The following is an 18459-nucleotide window of genomic DNA, read 5'->3' on the forward strand; positions in this document are numbered from 1 at the left end:
GGTTTTACTGTCGGTGTTAGCTGGGGGCCCTCAGGGTCCACAGCTCTTCCTCACCTCAAGGGGCTCTTTCTCTGGTAGTTGTACCACCATGAGCCCTTGGTCACCTCTTCCCGGCCTCTGGGTGGCCTACAGAATGGTGGAGACATTAGCATAGTCTTTGGCTCCTGTATCTTACCATTCTGAGGCTGGTTCCTGGGTCTTGTGAGGCAGGCCAGCTATTGTAACTAGTCCAGGAGGGGTTCCCTGCTGCCCTCTAGCCCACCGAGGGGTTCTCCTAACTGAGGAGAGCTGGGCATGGTGGCTCATGCAGGGAGTACCCAGCACTCAAGAGCCTGTGCTACGTGGCAAGCTCCAGGAGGTGAGTAAAGACTACAAATAAGACCTTGTCTCAAAACAACAAAGAGCTGAGGAGTCAACCTGGCAGCCAGGCTCACCACAGCAGATATGGGTAGACTGCTGCGTGCCTTACTGTCCCACTTAGTTCTCAGGTGGCACCCAGTGGCAGGTCTCACTTAAGTGGGACATGGGCAGGCAAGTCAAAGCCTCCCACCCACAGGCTGTAACTTGAGAGGGACTGGTTGCTGGACCAATGAATAAATACCCCGTAAGAAGCAAAGTCACCTTCAGACTTCCATCTGGGAGGTTCCCGTGGCTGGGGGGGCCTTTACAGGCAGTGTCGGGTTCTGGGGTCAGTAGTGCTGCAGCAAGGCTGGCCTCCCTGGTGATCCAGACGTGGGCCCTCTCTGAGCTGTCAGCTACATCTGAGAGCCCTCAGAGCAAGGCTGCTGTGTGCTCATCCCCCGGCTGCCACCTAAGCCTGCCGCTTCTTGGACAGGCACTCATTGTCCAACAGGAACTGAAGTGGTGCTCTCACAGGCCCAGGCCTGTGCTATGACTGACCACAGTGACACATCAGAGAGCATGATCTCTGGGTGCCCAGGAAACCCTGGAGGCAGCTGCAGACCAGTCACAGCAGGCCGTGACCTCAGCCCCAACCTTCACATGCGATGCTTCCTGATTTCCTCTGTGCTGGCGCTGTGGAGGCCACTCTGCAAGCCCGGTCTCTAAGGCTCCTCAGAACAGCAGAGCCTGCACACCTGTGGGGGTGGGGAAAGAGGAAGAATGGCAGGTTGTAAAGCCATTTGTCCATCATGGTCACATGTTACATCTAGGTCGGGTACAGGGCACCCTGATCTCCCGGGCTGTGCTCTGCTTCCTGGATAGTGCAGGCAGTAGATCTTGGGGCTCACCGGATCAAGTGTGGTCTCGTTAGCCCCTTGTACACTGTGGTGTCTGGTCTCATCCCTCAAGAGGACTGGGGGAGGGAGTGAGGAAGAACCACACCCGTCTGCCCCTGCTGTTACTAGGAGCAGAAGCAAGGGGCAGGAAGGGGTCCCTTTCCGGTGTCCCACATGACTAGCTACTCTTTGAGTACATGGTTCCCACTTGCCTGGATAGATGATAATTAAACCTACCACAGGTTAGCCAGGTGTGGTGGCACACGCCTTTAATCCCAGCACATGGGAGGCAGAGGCAGATAGATCTCTGTGAGTTTGAGACCAGCCTGGGCTACAAAGTGAGTTCCAGGACAGCCAGAAGTGTTACACAGAGAAACCCTGTTTCCAAAAACCAACAATAAAACAAAACAAAGCCCTAACCTACTACAGGCAGAGCAATCCCTGAGTGAACAGAAACGACAAAGGCAGGAGGTGTCGGTCTTATCATTTACACATACCTCCCCCAAATGGGTCCATTATTTAATCTACCCCATGATGAAATTTAGCCCATACCCTCTCTTTCTGGCCTTGTAGAACTCTTGATTCCTTTCTTTGATTCAGTCCATGGAAGCCCTAAGGCTACCTTTCAAGGCTGTAGGATGGGATGTGACAGACACCTCCTGTGCCCAGGAGGGCTGACACCCTTCTCAGCTGTGTCTGGGCTTTGAGGGCAGTTGCCCCTTTAGCTAAGCCATGAGGCAGCATCCACCTGAAGGTACTACCTAGTCTTCTTCCCCCATTGGCACCTTCCCCATCTTGGCACCTGCAGATGGCTCCACATCTAGGAGTCTCTGGAGGGACATCAGAGTAAATCCCGAGGAGGGCAGGAAACCCAGACAAGGCGGATGTCAGCAGACCCATACCCAGGTGAAGCAGTCTTAGATTCAGAAAGCAGCCAACCATTCCCTTGTATTTTCTGGGGGAAAAAAAAAATCTTTGGAGACAGGTAGCTAGAATCTGCGATCCTAGTGGGGTACCCCGTAGAACAGAGGGGCAACCACTCTTCTTGAGAGCCTCACACACGAACCTATTGCCATAAAGTCTGCCAGAGGGAGGGACGGAATAGTCTCCCCAGGCTGTGAGCAAATCAGCACAGTGTCTGCAATCGGGTAGTCCCTGTTCTTAGATGTGGCTCACCTCTAAGCTGAAAGTTCAGCAAGCTAGGCCCTTTTCCCACCTTGGACTACTCCAGGAATAGTAAAAGCTACCTGGGCCTCCCCTGTCACCCACCCACACACTCAACCATCCTCCCCCAGCCCATGACGCCCTGCGGCATCCAAGGCGTCAGAAGCCTGGGCTGGCAGCAACATGCCCTTAGTTTCACGTTATGCAACAGCACCAGAAGCTAGCCCCCTGCTTCCTAGAAAGCACCCTGACCACAGGTTCCCGGACCTTCCTCTCAGGAAAGGGCTAGGTCGTCAACTAGAGGCAAAAATCAGAGCATGGGGATCCTCAGCCTCAGGCCTCTAAGGAACTGTCAGTGATCTCCACGTCTGTGTCTTAGGAGATCTGTGTGCTCCCCCACAGCACTGGAACACAGTGCTGTATGATGTGTGTGTGTGTGTGTGTGTGTGTGTCCTGTATGGTTTTCAAGGCTTCAGCACTGTATGCCCCCACACCTCACTTCTGAACCAAACAACCCGTGCCCAGCTGCACTTCACCCACCCACCAGCCCGCCTGGCTGCAGGAGTCTGGCCTTCCCGTGATTCTTGAAGCACATTTGTATGGTGTGCTTGGTGCTCACCTACTTAGTGTAGGAACACCCCTGTTTGAGCTCATGAGGCCTTAGAGAAATAGTCAGAAACCACTGTTACCATTGGATGAAAGGATTTTGGAGACCCCGCCCCAAGCTTGTCCGAGAGGAGTGAGTGGAGCCTTCCAGCTTCCTGCTCAGCTCACCTGGAAACCACGGCATTGCAGAGCACCCAGCCCCTCAGCTGAGATGTAATGTCAGGAGAAAGGCTCCCTGTATGTGAAACACCTGGGCAGGCCAGGCAGGTGAGAGGTGGTAGCACAAAGTCTGTCAGTGAGCTGCCTTCCTCTTGGGCCCTCCCCTGTGAGATGTCAGCCCTCTCTGCCCTCTCTCTGAACATTCAAAACACTGGAGGAAAAGGCTTCATCCACACATAGTAGGTGTCAAGGCCTAGTGTGGTTCACGGACTCTCTCTACAAAGGCCAAAGAATGTCTCCAACTGAGATCTCTTGGTAGTAAGTGGGAAGACTGAGCCAGCTCCCTCATTCTGAGCTTTTTCTCAGGGAAGAACAGGGAGAAGATGGGTTGGTGAGGCTGTTTGCAGACCACACCTCCCTCGTGTGCTCAATCCAGTTCTGAACTCCAGAAACACTGAGAGACCATAGGGGAGGCTGTGGTCCTGGGAGGATGAGACACTGAGAGCAGGGGGCAGTGACAGTACTGTGTCCCCCACAAGCACTCAGAAATGGACTGTGGAGTTGAGGACTGGGATGTGCTCATCCACAAACCTGCCATGTTGGAGCCCGCTGCTCCAACTTTTTCAGGATGCCATCTGTGCAAGTGTCATGGGATGCTGGGATGGAGTACCACAAAGTGGTTCTCTGTGGGAACACCAGAGCGTGTTTGGAGGCCAGAAGTCCCACATGGATGTGTGTCAGAGCTGTGAGGGAAGGTGGCAAGGACTCCCCAGTTGCTCACTGCTCAGGCCTTAGGACTCTATCCTGACTCTCCCCGCTGACCCTGTACAACCCCGGTCCTAACAACAGGTGGCTCCCTACACTGTGCACACTTAAGTCTAATTACCCTCTTTGTTAGGACATTAATCATTAGATTAGAACCCAAACTAATGATCTCCTCTTGAATCAGCAACATCTGCACAGACAGCATTTGAATCAAATCACACAGTTGTATCCCATTGAATTGACATAGTCCAACCCATGACACCCTCTACTAGTTCAATCAATACATCAGGGATCAAGGCATGGGCAAACCATGACTTCTCTTGTGGGCATGTTAGTGGAGGCCCCAGTGAGGTAGCATTTGGAGTTAGTTGTCACTGTGATAAAGGGGTGGGTGTCTGCCTCATTCTTGTCAGGGCTGCTGGTTTTCCTGAGGCCTGCTCCACACATGCTTCTTGGGGTTGCTGGGAGCTGCATGGGACCTACAGAGCATGGCTGAAGCCTATGAGTTGGATCCCAAACCTGAGTTTCTGCTAAAGGAGGTGAATGAACAGCACAGCATGTAGGCAGTAGGTAAGGCCCAGGTATCTAAACAGCATGTCTCCCTGAAGAGACTTGTGCTGGCTGAGGCAAATCTCTTTCCCATTTGGGAGGCTTCCCACTGCAAGGGACTTAGGATTTTAAACCCTGGTAATGGAGACAACTACTCCTTCTTCCTGGGCATGCATGGGGCCCTGTGGTTGTAACTGTGAGTCACAGCTAAAGAAAGACCTTGCACAACCACAAGGTGAGGGGCCTGAGAAGTGAGGACCTCCAACCTCCTTCAGGGTAATGGCTTGTGAATGCCTCAAAGGTGGGCCCAGAACTCTTCTTGAGGCTGGCAGTTCCCCTCAGGTGTGCCAGATCATTTCCTCATTAAGGGTGTTAGGAAATGAGTTTGGATGATTGGCCAAAGACCACACAATGGGTGGGTGGGAGCTGGTTCAGGAACCATAGGCCTTATCTATGCCCGGGAGGAGAGAAGTACGAAAGACTACAAATAGAACTCTTACAAGTCCAAAGAACAGGTGAATGGGCAGCCAGCAGGCATGTGTCCTCAGAGAGCCTCCCTACAGATGCCCTATTTCCACACTTTCTTACAGATCAACAAATGAGTACTCACAGCAGCATCTAACCAGCCAGAAGTGTGGGCCAGGCCTCGCTCTGTTGTCCACAGACCTCTGAGAACCTTGGTTTTCTCCTATGCAAGTAGAACGGAATGACTCCATCTACTGTGCTCTGAATGCCAGAGTGACTCAGCCCTCTTCCCCCAACTGTCTCTGACTCTGAAGATTCACCTTCTCTTCCCATCTCAGCCCACAGATGCCAAGGAATGGCGTGTTACAGGGTAAAGCTCATTTCTGGCCAGACAGGCCTGCTACTCAGCCACAGGCACACCCAGGTGGTGCTATGTCCACTACCCCGAAAGTCGTAAACATCCTCATGGAGAACCTAAACCACCAGACAGGGCTGTTCCAGTTCTCCCGGGACATGGGCAGCATAAAGGATGCTGTAGAGGATTCGGACAAGCTTGTCCAAGTTGGCTTGTCACTGACACCCAACCCTGAACTCTGCTCTTTCATCCATGGCAGGTCGATGGCCAGCCCCCGCGGGGTCGGTGCGTGACCGCGGCGCGGGCCAGCCAAGTCCCGTGGGGCAGACACCGCCGACCACGCGGCGGGTTCCCCGCCCGCGCACCTGTCCTGGGCGTGGCTTCGCGGCCCCGCCCCGCCGCGCTCCGCGCTGGTTGGCCGAGGAGGGGCGCTATGCTAATGAACCTGACCCTTCTCGCACCTGCCGGCCGCGCTGCCCGCGGGCACCGCGCGGACCCTACCACCCGTATCCCGCTGCGGGCTCGAGATCCTGCCGCCTCTAGGGAGGAGACCATGCCGCGCTCCTTCCTGGTGAAAACGCACTCCAGTCACAGGGTCCCCAGCTACGGGCAACTGGAGACACAGAGAGGTAGGGGTTGGCTGGATCTCTGTCCCCAGCTCTCAGCGCTGCGGGGAAGGAAGCAACTGGGAAGTCCTTGGGAGCTGGGTCACACCTCTCCCAGGTGAGAGGGGAAGCGGGTAAAGTTTTCCAGTACACCAAGGGACGAGGTTCCCTTCTGGGCTAAGACTAGGGCTCCAAGAGGGATGTGCTCAGGGCAACTTCTCCGCTTCGGGAGATTCGGACACACCTGGAGGCTCTTCTCCCCGCTTGGAAAAGTTTCCCGAGCCCCGGGTCTCCCTGGAGCTCCTCTCCCTGTGTGCTGCCAACACTACAGCTCCAGCCAAGACCCTGAAGGCCTCTCCGTGCAGGCCTGGAAGGGTCCAGACTTAAACTGTGTCCCAGGCGCTGTATACACCCACCCAGAGAAGGCCTCACTGACCACAGCCAGGAAATTTGTCCTACCCACAGAGGGTGGCTGGTGAGAAAAGGCAGGACTCCCCCCACCCCCCACCCAGAGCATCCTACTTGGGAGTGGTGAGCTCACTGACAGAGCAAGCAGAACCTCTGGTGGCCTTCCCTCCTCCCAGAAACCCCCTTGCTCTCCTGGTGTAGTGACCAAGGTAGAGCCGTCCTCCACACGCAGGCTCAGGTGTTCACCATTCCTGCTAGGCTCAAGGGCTTGAGGTCTGAAGCACCCTTAGCCCTCAGAGCCACCCTGCTGCAGTAGGTCAGAGCCATCCCCACCCAAGTGGGCAGCTTCTTGGAAAAGACCCACTAGGGACATGCGCAGAGCCTGGTGGGTACCGTGGATCTCAGGGCTCAGGCCAGCACCCCTGAGTCTTACCCAGAATCCCTGTGCATGCGTGTGTGTGTGTGTGTGTGTGTGTGTGTGTGTGTGTGTGTGTGTGTGTGTGTGTGTGTGTGTTGGGGGGGTTTCTTGGATCAGACCCCATCAGCCATGCTGCCACTAGGGGGTGCTATCTAGGACCCTGCCCTTCAGGGAACGTTTTGAATTCAATTTGATGCGTCACCACCTGTAATTTTGTAACAGAAGAGAAACTAGAGTGTGCTAAAAGTCTCCTTTTAGTTGGGCGGTGGGTCTCCTTATGGAGGAGGTGAAAGTTGTATTTACAGTGAATGTGGTGTTTTTCTTATACTAAGGATGCAGTCGGTGCCTCATACACGGTTAGTCAAGCACTAGACCATGGAACCACACCTCTAGCCTCAAGCCATAGCTTTCAAAGTTTAAAACCTTAGGGTGCACTCCTACAGCACACCCCAGCTTACCACTTAAATGAACAAGTCAAGTGCCCTGCAGGGCCCTGTTGGAGGATAAGGGGTTATCCAGGACAGCCTTGACGCCTTTGCATTCCCTCTTGGCTTTCCCAGGACCCCATGGCCCCAGTGACTCTCTTCCTATCAGGATGTTACCCTAGAATAAGACCTGAGGTGCTGGGGTCTGGGCCCCTCCCTCCTCTTAAGTAAATGCCTTTTAGGGGCCTCAGAGATTCCATGAGCCAGAGAGCACTGAGACCCTCATCTTCCTGGAACACCACCCCCCACCCCTACCCCCCGCCGCCGCCGCCGCCACTGCCATGGGTCCGTTTCCTTTGCCTGTGGAGTGGGCACAGAACACAGACAGGGTTTAAATGTGATAGTGCCTGGGTCTCAGCCGTAGAGATTTGCCTGCAGACTGGACCCCAGTGAAATTTTCCAGGATGGTGGCCCCATTCTGTCGTCCAGAACTCTACTGAGAGCCTCTTAGCTATCCTGTTCTCTCCTCCCCTAATTCAGAGTATGATATGCTGGCTACATAGTTAGGGGGAAATGTGTGAAAGAGCTCAGGTATGGAGAGAGTAAAGGGGTTTAACTTTCTGGTTCTCCAAATCCTCACCAACACTTGTTGGTGTCTTTTTTCTTAAGTTCTAGCCATCGTTGTACTAAGAAGGGGTATCTTAACATGTGGTTTTAATTTGCATTTTTCTGTTTAATGATGTTGGGCATTTTCTTGTGTGATTATTGCCCACTTGTATATCCTTTTTAAAATGTTAGTCTTTTTTTTAATTATTATTTGTGGGTGGGTGTGGACATGTGCGTGTCATGCATGTACGTGGAAGTCAGAGCATACCATGCAAGATTCTCCTCTCATCATGTGGGTTAGGACAAAACTCAGGCTGCCAGAGTTTGCTGCAAACATGTTTACTTGCTGAACCATCTTGCCAGCCTCACTTGTGTATTGTCTTTGGAGAAATAGATATTCCTATATCCCCCCCCACACACACACTATTTTTGAGAGGGGATGGCCCGTGTATCCCAGGCTAACCTTGAACTCTATGTAGCTGAGAATGACTTTCAACTTCTGGTCGTTCTGCTTCTACCCCCCTAATTAGGATTACAAGTATGCAATGCTTCACCCAGTTTGGAGAAGGAGCCAGGGCTTCTTGCGCTAGGCAAGCACTACCAACTGAGCTATGCCCGCACCCTTTCATGCTGTTTTTAAGTCATGCTATTAGACTTTTCATCGTGAAGCTGTAGAAACTTTCTTTGTCCATATACTAGTTTCTTATCAAGCATTTTTGTTGTTTTTCACTAAATATAGTGGCTGCCCCTTAAGCAACGGCTGTCCTAATCAGCAACTGTAACTCCACAGCTACCAGCAGTGGTTCAGCCACAAGGGCCACAGCCGGCAGGAATTCTGTTCCCTCGGGCACCAGCTCTCACATTTGCCAAAGGGAACTTTATCTAGATCTCTCTCCCTCTAAAGAACTCAAGATTCGAAGGTTAAGGTGAAATTCTGCTCGCTCAGAGAGGCCGAATAGCAAGTAGCTCACCTCCTCTCCTTGCTCACATCTCCCCAAAACCCAGCCTCCTCCTGCTTCGCCCCCACTTAAGAACCCTAGCTACACATGGTTCTTCCCTACCACTTCCTGTCAGCTAGTTGCCGATTCAACCTCCTGGCTGCAGGTTAATTTTATTTAGTCAAACAAATGTAACACATCCTTACATCATTAAACAAACGTTCCACAGCATGAACAGATAATAACACATTTTAAATTAATATTCCACAACACATTTCATTTGGGAATATTCCCTCCCAACCTGTGGACAGCCACTTCTACCCAAAGCCTTGTCGTCAAGGCAAAAACAAGGGTAGAGATTTGTCTGAGCACATGTAGAAGAAGTGGATGAGGGCTGATTGGTGCTTCTGTCTTTGGAGAATCCAAAATTTGCTTCTTATTTGCAGCGTGTGGGAGGGATACTGGCATTGTTTGATTAAACACATGAAATTCTGGCCACAAATGCAGGAGCCGCAACCAAAAGACACACAAAGCCAGGACTAGATCTGATGCTGCCTAGTAAAGCAGCAGCCACCAGCTCCAGCCACTTGCCTGGCTGGGCATGTTCATGCATGTTGACAAGTAGCAAGTATGTGCTGTGCCGTGGCCAGGGATGTGTCTGAACACAGCATATCATGACACACTCAAGGAGACGCCACAGGGGTGGGTGACCCTGTGGTGACTGGAGGCTAATTGCTGTGGGGGTGGGTGACTGGTTTTTTTTTTTTTTTTTTAACCAGGTTCCTTTTGTTCTGAGCTCATCTGTGTGGAGCCTAAGGGTGCTAGCCCCAGCTGCTGCCCACTGTCCAGACGTGGGACCGGGTCTCCTTAGACAAGCTGCCCAGACACAGACTTAGAGCAAGGACTCCTGTGAGGAGCTGATTCTTGGGGTGTCCTAGGTAGCCCAGGCTGGCTCAGACTTAAAATCCTCCTGACTTAGTCTCCTGAGTGCTAGGTTTGCAGGTGTGTACCACCATGCCTGGCTGCTCGACTGTTTATGTTCCTAGGCCCTGGAGGTCCTAGAAGATAGTTCCCTTTCCTCATTTTAGACAAGGAAGTTCAGTTCACTTTCTAGTGTCTGGACTTGTCTAGTTCATGCCTTCCCCAGCTTTTGCCTCCCACCATCACCACCTTGCATGGACGGACCAGAACAGCAGGCGAAGGTGGGGAAGCCTGATTCTCTAGGTATGATGGGTTCATGGTAGGGACTTGTAACTCTGGCTTCCTGCTGGCTGCTGATAAGACAGGCCAGACTGCAGTTACATAAATGAGCAGACGTTTGGAAGCCCAGGCATTATGGCCTCATGTCTCACGATGTATTTTCTCTCCCCCACTGCCCTTCTAGAGGCTAATGGCTCCAGCTCTGCCTGTGAGGAGCCGGTGGGATCCTGCCACCTGCCAGATGAGGAGGCCCCTTCCACTCCTCGTGCCCCTCTGCAGCCCTGGGACAGCACGTCTGCCGTTGCCTGCATCTCTCTGCCTCTTCTGTCACATCATGGGGAAGCACTGGGAGCCTCTGGGCCCAAACCCCAGGAAACCGGCTGGGTGGGCCCTCGGGCTGGCCAGGCCCCCAGTGTTCCCCTCAAAGACAGTTTCAATCTGCCCTCACTGTTGGTGCTGCCCACACGATGGCCCCCAATCCTGGGCCCAGATGGAGCTCTAGATAAACAACTAAGGGCCGAGGGAACATCTCGAGTCCCGGGCAGTTTTGAATGCATCCACTGCCACAGGCCCTATCATACACTGGCCGGCCTGGCCAGGCACCAGCAGCTGCACTGCCACCTGTCGGCTGGGCCCGCCTTCACCTGCAGGTACTGCGACAAGGAATATGCCAGCCTGGGGGCCCTCAAGATGCACATCCGCACCCACACGCTGCCCTGCATCTGCAAGGTATGCGGCAAGGCCTTCTCCAGGCCCTGGCTGCTCCAGGGCCACATCCGCACCCATACAGGTAGGATGGGCAAGGCTGCAATTCAGGAAAGGGATACAGGTTGGGGAAGGGGCTGGACCATGGGCAGAAGAAAAGAGAGGCTGGTCTCATCATTGGCGGGGTCCTTGCACCTCCTGCAGATGCTGACAGACAGCTCCACAGATGAAGAACACCACAGACATATCCTCTCAAGGTCCTGAGGCCAGAAACCTGAAATCCAGGCATGGCCAGGCCACATTCTCCCCAAAGATGATAGGAATGCCACTTCTTTGCCTCTCTTGTCTCCCGGAAGCCACCTTACTCATTGGCGACTGACCACACCTGTGTCTCTGCCTCTGTCCGCCTAACATCTTCTCCTCAGGTGTCTGTATCTCTGCTGTAAGGGGAAGGAGACCCCTGCAAGTCATAAAACCAGGGTCCACCCACGTGGCCTCATTGTAACTCAGTCATCTCTGCAAAGGCCTTCTTTCTGAGCAGGGAAGTGTCAGGAAGCAGGTATCTCTCGAAAGATGAGACTGAGGATTGCAGAGCTCCAGTGGAGCCTATCCCCACATTTGGTGGCTTCAGGGCCAGCAAGGTGTGTGAAGGTGAGGAAGCCTGGCCGCTGTGGAGACTCCAACAAGAAGGGCAGACTCTGGATTTGGAGAACTGTAACCAGCTAGGACACAAGTGCCCCTTGTGGGCTGCAGACCAGACAGACAATACTCAATGACCCCTCCCCTTCCACTTGGAAGGGTTATCCTGGAAGCCAAGGTCCCAACAGAAAGATTTTGTCCCAATCCTTGGTGGCCCTGATTGGAGATGGTGCCTGTGTCCAGGAGTATATCTTACTCCATCCAGCTCTGCCCTCACAGTGGCTCAATATTATGCTGGCCAGTGGCCAGGAAGGGCTGCCAGAGGCTTCCAGTACTTCTCATGGTCAGAACTGAGCAGCCAGGGCTTGGTAGAGACAGAGGAGTAGCCACACTGTGCCTTTGCCTCAGAAGAGCCTCTGATACTGTGATTCTGCCCAGAGTGACATTCTGATTGTCCAAAGGGCTCTGACCTTGGGTGCTAGGGCTGTGATGAGCATTTGGAGGGCAGAGGCAAGTTACTCATTAATAGACAGGGACATTTCACCTTTGGCCACAGTCTGTGGGATTGTACTGGCCGTGGTCACTCACCTGACTTCCCATCTTCCTCCCACAGGTGAGAAGCCCTATACTTGTCCTCACTGCAGCAGGGCCTTTGCTGACCGCTCCAACCTGCGGGCTCACCTGCAGACCCATGCTGGTACCAAGAAGTACCGCTGTACCGTCTGCACCAAGGCTTTCTCCCGCATGGCTCTCTTGGCTCGGCATGAGGAAGCTGGCTGCTGTTCTGGCCCTTAGAGGCACAGCAGAGTGGAGGGACCAAGACTGACTGTAGTCTCAGTGGCTCTATGTCATCCAGGACAATCAGAGGAGGCAGGGCCCAGCCCACTGTTGCCTGGGTCCAGCCAGAACCAAGAAGCCCAGTAGAGCCTTGAAGCATCTTTCCCCAAGGCCTACATTCAGAGTAGATGTATCACCACAAGACTCACCAAAACAAGAACCAACAGTTTCATGTTCAGCTTGGCCTGTCTGCTGGACCTATTCCAAGAAGGAGAGACTATTGGGAAGTGGCTAACACCGGACAAATCCCACCATGACACCAGTGAGCCTGGCCACCTGGGTCCCTTAGTGTGCAACTTGAAATGATCATTTTTACTTGAGAGCACAAGGTCTGTATAACATTGGGAAGCACAGCTACCTCTCAGCCAGCCTCACTTGCCTTTGCCCTTGGGTTGGAGACACATTTTCTCTTGCCCCTTATGTACACATGCATTCACACACATGAGCATGCATATGTCCCAGCTCCTCCCCCTGAGATGAGGCAGGGCCAGGGAGGATCGGGCTGATGCCAGGTCCTGCCTCATCTCCATTGTCCTGCTTGGAGCTGGCCTCAGTGACTGCTTAATGTCTCAGCAGAGCAGCCGTGAGGTAATGAATGAAGAGCCTCCACACTCAGGCCTCCTGTCTTGAGCCTTGAAGTCTTGAGTCTTTACCAATCCACTTGAATCTATGGAGGAGGCAGAATTCTCCAGGGGCAATGGGATTCCAGATAACCTGGGCCTTTCTGGGTACAGGGCAGGCAGGAGACTGAGGGCATCTTGTGGGAGCATTTCAGAGCCCTGTGAGGCTGGGGCCTTCACTGGAAATGGAACCTGAGAGAGAAGCTGCACGAAGTGATTTGGCCTGGAAAATGGAGATGAGCCTACAACTAACAGCAGGGTTAAGGGGCCCGTGGAGGATGCTTGGACAGGACCAAGGCTGAGAACTGCTAGGAATACTATGTGCAGCTGAGTAGCATCCTGAGCCCAGAACAGGGAAGGACTTGCTTCTTCCATTGGATCTGGTTGACTCTAGTTGGCATTTGGACAGAGAAAGGAAACCCACAGAGTCCACAAGAGAGAATTCTTGACACCTTTTTAGGTAAGAGGCTATCGGGCAATCCACTTCTGGCCCAGAACAAGGGACATGAGCCAGCATCCTTTGTTCAGGCCCAGTAACAAAGGCCCAGCTTCTTCTGGGCTTCCAGGAGCCTGCTAGAAAGCCCATGGGTCATGCAGGTACCTTCACCTCTGGTTTTGCAGCTGCTTCAGGCCAGACTCGGTAAAGAGCATCTGGCTGTGGTTTGCTGGTGTGAGGGATAGCTCCCTAAGAGGCCTTAGGGACCTCCCAGAGGAAACTTGAACTATTTGGAGAAAGTCTCAAACAGTCTCAGTCTATAACTCACATTGGCCTTGAGCTCACAGCAGTCCTCCTGCCTCAGCCTCCCAAGTGCTGGGATTATAGGGGTGAGCACCATTCCTGGCTTAGGAATGTGACCTTGAGGTTGGGCTTCTAGACCAGGAGTGGCTGCAAATGCATAAACACCCCACCCCGACTCCTGTGAGAAAGATGGCCGCAGGCTGACTGCAGCAGACCTGTGCCAGCTGGTGGAGGGACACACTTGAGACAGACACACTCATGTTTTCAGACCAAGAGCACTGCCTTCCAGGGGGTGGGTAGGAACTGGATACGAGGGTATCCTCTGAATGGAAAAGCACGCACCAAAAGTTCTGGAGGCCAGAAGTCCCAGCACAAAGAGACCTTCAGGGCAGGAGGTGAATCTTGTCCTTGGCTTGTAGGAGGAGTTCCTCCGTTTCTGCCTTGGCCATCACACTGCCCTGTCCTGTGAGTCTCTCCAGAGTGACCTTATCTTAACATCTGCGAAGATCCACTTCAGGTTGCAGTCTAAGGTTCTAGGGGTTAGGATTTTGACATGGACTTGGAATGAAGGACTGCTGTTCAGTCCAAACATCCTAGAACATGTGTTGACAAGTCACCTTCCCTGTGACTGACCCTCACTCTTGGAGCAAGGCAAAGGGGTCTAAATGATCCCTTCTCAAAATCTACACAGGACCATGGGATAGTCAATTACCTGAAAAAGCTTCAAAGGTTGGGTAAGAAACCCCTCTCCCCCCACCTCCTCTTCATCTCTCTGTCAAAGCAAAAGAAGGAACCTTGTCCCCAAATGTCTGGCCCTCTGTAAGCAGGTCAAGATTCCCCAGACAGGGGGGCCCTCCGAGCTCTAACCAACATGAGCCTGGATTTCTCACAGGAGCGTTCTTTTAAAATAGCACCCAGATGCCCAAAGGAAGCTATATTGTAGATTGTGTTCTATTTCTGGTTTCTCAAGTCTAAATGGGGTTGTCGCACCTGTTGGTATGAAGCAGGGAATCTCACAGCCTAAAATAAAGTGGAATGTTTTCCCCCTTTGGTTCCAGCCCATGGAAAATGCTCTTGTATTTATATCTGGGCTGGTGGAGGGCTGAGGTAGCGGAGGGTAGGGGTTGGCAGAGGAGCAGGAGGAGGGCACCTGCCAGGGAACTGATACGGAATGAATGGAGGATACTTTCCACTCAGCAGGCCAGGCCGAAGTCAGGCCACAGCGGCTGAGCAGCCCCGCCTGCAGACACCTGTGCCTGCTCAACCAGCCTGGCGCTCCATGGCTTCCTCCTCCAAAGTCTCTCCTTATTTTACACAGCACAGCAAAGGAACTGAGGGTGTTTACTTCTCACTTGATTTCTGCAGAATGAGGGTCAGGAAGTGGGGGGGGGGGTCCCACAATATGCTTGGCCAGCCTCTTTTCTTTTTTGCCTTTCCTATCTGTCCCAGTCTACCAAATTACTCTTCAAAGCCCCACTTTCCCACGAGGGTCTTTTTTATTTTTTATTTATTTATTTATTTTATTTTTGGTCTTTTGAGACAGGGTTTCTCTGTGTAGTTTTGGTGCCTGTCCTGGATCTCAATCTGGCCTCAAACTCACAGCTCTGCCTCCCAAGTGCTGGGATTAAAGGCGTGCACCATCACTGCCCAGCTCCCAGGAGGGTCTTTTGAGAAACTTTCTGGTCATTTTGTTAGAACCACTCTCCAAAGAATGAGCAGGGAACGAGGAGGGACATGGGCCCAGGAGAGTTGGAAAGCAGGTAATTTAGTCACAGACCAATTGTGTCTGTTGAAAGCAGAGGCCTCCAAGCTCAGTGATGAACAAGATAAATATATAACATCTGTAAGCTGGCTCCTCTGAAGTGCTGGCCGTTCTCCCTGTATGTGGCCGTTTGCTCACAGGACAGGTACCTGCAGAGAGAAGGTCTAGGGTCTGAGGGTCTCCACTGCTCTTCCAGTCAGGGTGGAAATTAAAGATCATCCTTGGCTTTCTGGAAACAGGTGTATGAGGGACAGCAGGCCTCTGGGTGACCCAGTCTTCCTCCCCATAACCTGCTGAAAGAAGCCTCTTCAGAAAGCCAAAGAGGTGCTAAGGTTATGGCTTTTGCTTCCAAAAGCCCAGCGGATTCTATAAATATCATTTTGGCCTTGGAATATTCTAGGGGCTTCTCTAGATGCTTGAAATAGCTCACTTGTTACTATCTATACTCAGAGCACCCATTCCTGGCCACACCCACATGGCTAAGTATAGCTCTCTGGCGAAGCTCGATGGAACACAAGTTTCCAGGGTGCTGCGGCTGTGGAACATCCAAGGAGAGTGCATGGCTGCTGAGGTAAGCAGCCACACCCTTCCCGCCCAGCCCTGAACATCCAGTGTCTGCTGAGTGAATCCTATAGCTGGCTTCTCCATATCTGGAAGAAACGCTGGCACTGGAGAGACGGCTTAGGAGTTAAGACGGATACGTCAGGCACCTTACAACCACCTGTAACTCCAGCTCCAGGGATCCAACGCCCTCTTCTGGCCTCCATGGACACCCACACACATGTGGCATATAGACACACATATGTAAAAAAGAATCCTTAAACCGGGCAGTGGTGGCCCACACCTTTAATCGCAGCACTCTGAGGCAGAGGCAGGCGGATCTCTGTGAGTTCGAGGCCAGCCTGGGCTACAGTTCTATGTCAGGTGTAAGAACACATCTAAGGCCCAGTTTATCCTTGGCTCTGAATTTTATATCTTATTTATATATCTCTAGCTGGGGATATAGCTTAGTGGTACAAGACAGGCCTAGCATGACTGAAGACCCAGGGAAAAGAAAGGGAAGGAAGGAGGGAAGATAAATGGATCCTTAGGGCATTTAAAACACAGTATGACTGTACCTTAAACTCTATTAGGACATAGTTCTGCCCCTTAAAGACAGTGGTCACTCTAAAAGGCCAGATCCCATACCCTGAATAAATCAGGCCACACCTCCCTGCAGCTCTCTTTGGGACAGAGCTAAGAAGTAGTCTGTTAGCTGAGCAATGGTGGCATATGCCTCTAATCTCAGCACTTGGGAGGCAGAGGCAGGCAGATCTCTGAGTTTGAAGCCAGCCTGGTTCACAGAGCAAGTTCCAGGATGGCCAGGACTGCACAGAGAAACCCTGTCTCAAAAAAAAAAAAAAAAAAAAAAACCAAACCCACAAAGAAGTAACCTGTTGTTTATCTGTGCACCACATGTGTGCCTGGTGCCCATGGAGGTCAGAAGAGAGCATCAGAGCTCCTGGAATTGGAGTTACAGATAATTATAAGCCACCACGTACAAGCTGAGAATCGAACCCTGATCCTTAGCAAAAGCAACAAATGCTCTTAATTGCTGATTCATCTTTCCCCCATTTGACAGCTCTTAATTTAAGACACCTGCCTCCTCCATACTTTTTGTCTTGCATGCTATGTTGAACTAAATCATGTGATATGAATTCCACCAATTCCCCAAAACTCTGACACTTCTTTTGTTTTGGTGATTGCCTGGGACATCATTCTGGGGAGTCACTCAAGCTCTCTCTGCCCCCCTCCTTCTCTCTCTCCCCCTCCATCCACTCCTCTCTTTCTCCTTCGCTCCTTATCTTCTATTGCTAAAATTCCTTCCCTTTGGAAGACAGAAGCAGCACTTACCTGACTTCTCCTATGATCCCAATAACAAACTAAGGTACTATGCCATCAGATGACTTCCCTATGGATTTGTAGATGGACACCCCTTCCCAAATTCTTCCCCCACAAGTATATCCTCTAGCCCTAGCCAGAGACCACAGGTCACATGCAGATAAGGCAAAATTGCATACAATTTGTTGGGAGGGATGGTTTGATACTCAGGTGATGTTCTCAAGACCCTTCTCGCCCCTCCTTCCAAGAGTGATGGTCAATAGTCAACAAGGCCAGCTTTGGTGATCTTTGGCTATAATAGTAAAAACTAATGTCGGGAAGCACTTTATTTATTGGGTGCATCATTTAAGAAACCAATGGCAGTTGTCTCTCCACTGGTGCCCATGACTTCCTTAGTGATGGTGTTTTGTCTAAGGTTCCAGTACCAGATGTGAATTTCCTCCTCTGGAAGGACATTAAGGCCATTCAGAAACTTGGGGGGTTGTTTGCTTTGTCTCTATATGTAGCTCTGGCTGCCCTGGAATTCTCTATGTAGACCACGCTGGCCTGGAACTCACAGAAATCCACCAGTCTCTGCTTCCGAGTGTTGGGATTAAAGGCGTGTGCCAGCACACCTGGCTTAGAAAGGTTTCTTCACAACCACTTGGGCCACTGTTGCACTAGCTGGCACACTGTGAAGCATGCCAGTCCACAACGGAGTAGGACTTTTGGTCCTGGTCCTCCTCAGCATCCTTAGAAGCAGCTTCTGGCACCCAGGAGCTAGCTGGCAGGGAGAAGACACTTGCAACTGAGTCCTAGCTTCATTTCTCCAAGTCCTGCGACCAGAGCATAAAATGTCTTCAGCAATAAGGTCTTACCATTTGGTTCTGAAATACAACCAGCAATTGTGGTAACAGGTGTTATCTTTCCGGGGCCTCTAAGGTCTCTGTAGCCAACAACCGCTAGGGAGGTAATCCGTCACTGGCACTGGGTTCTCAACAACTTTATGGGCTGGGCGTGGTGGTATACACCTTTACTTGGGAGGCAGAGGCAGGAGGATCTCTGTAAGTTAAGGATGTCCTGGTCTACATAACAAGTTCTAGACCAGTTAGAGCTATATAGTGAGAACCTGCCTCAGACAAAACAAAACAAACACACCAAAACAAAAACAAAACAAAAAACCACAAACCATCCACACACAAAACCCAGAAAAACAAAAACAAAACAAAAAACCACAAACCATCCACACACAAAAACCAGAAAAATAAAAACAAAAACAAAAAACATGGTTTCAGGCAGCATCTGTTTCCCCTCACAAGATACGCCCCCTCCCATTTACTCCTTAACATTTACAGACCCAAGTTATTGCAGGCTTGTCTTAATCACCTTGGTGGAC

At 51.8% G+C, this 18459-nt stretch overlaps 1 protein-coding gene across 2 annotated transcripts; it reads left to right on the top strand.

The window, feature by feature from the left end:
- The first annotated feature begins 105 nt into the window (after window positions 1-105).
- On the top strand, window positions 106-14501 carry Snai3 (snail family transcriptional repressor 3). 2 transcript variants are annotated; one of them, XM_052726971.1, is made up of 5 exons: window positions 106-4502; window positions 5072-5316; window positions 5561-5930; window positions 10086-10691; window positions 11859-14501. In XM_052726971.1, exons 2-5 carry the CDS (start codon window positions 5302-5304, stop codon window positions 12038-12040), a joined length of 1173 nt encoding a protein of 390 aa, XP_052582931.1. In that variant the 5' UTR covers window positions 106-4502; window positions 5072-5301; the 3' UTR covers window positions 12041-14501. The 2 variants fall into 2 exon arrangements, with proteins under 2 accessions (XP_052582931.1, XP_052582932.1); XM_052726972.1 differs by having other exon boundaries at window positions 10086-10630.
- Window positions 14502-18459: the final 3958 nt, after the last annotated feature.

Source organism: Peromyscus californicus, unplaced genomic scaffold (assembly GCF_007827085.1).
Source record: "Peromyscus californicus insignis strain IS unplaced genomic scaffold, ASM782708v3 Scaffold_8__1_contigs__length_139910024, whole genome shotgun sequence".
Taxonomy (NCBI): Eukaryota; Metazoa; Chordata; class Mammalia; order Rodentia; family Cricetidae; genus Peromyscus; species Peromyscus californicus.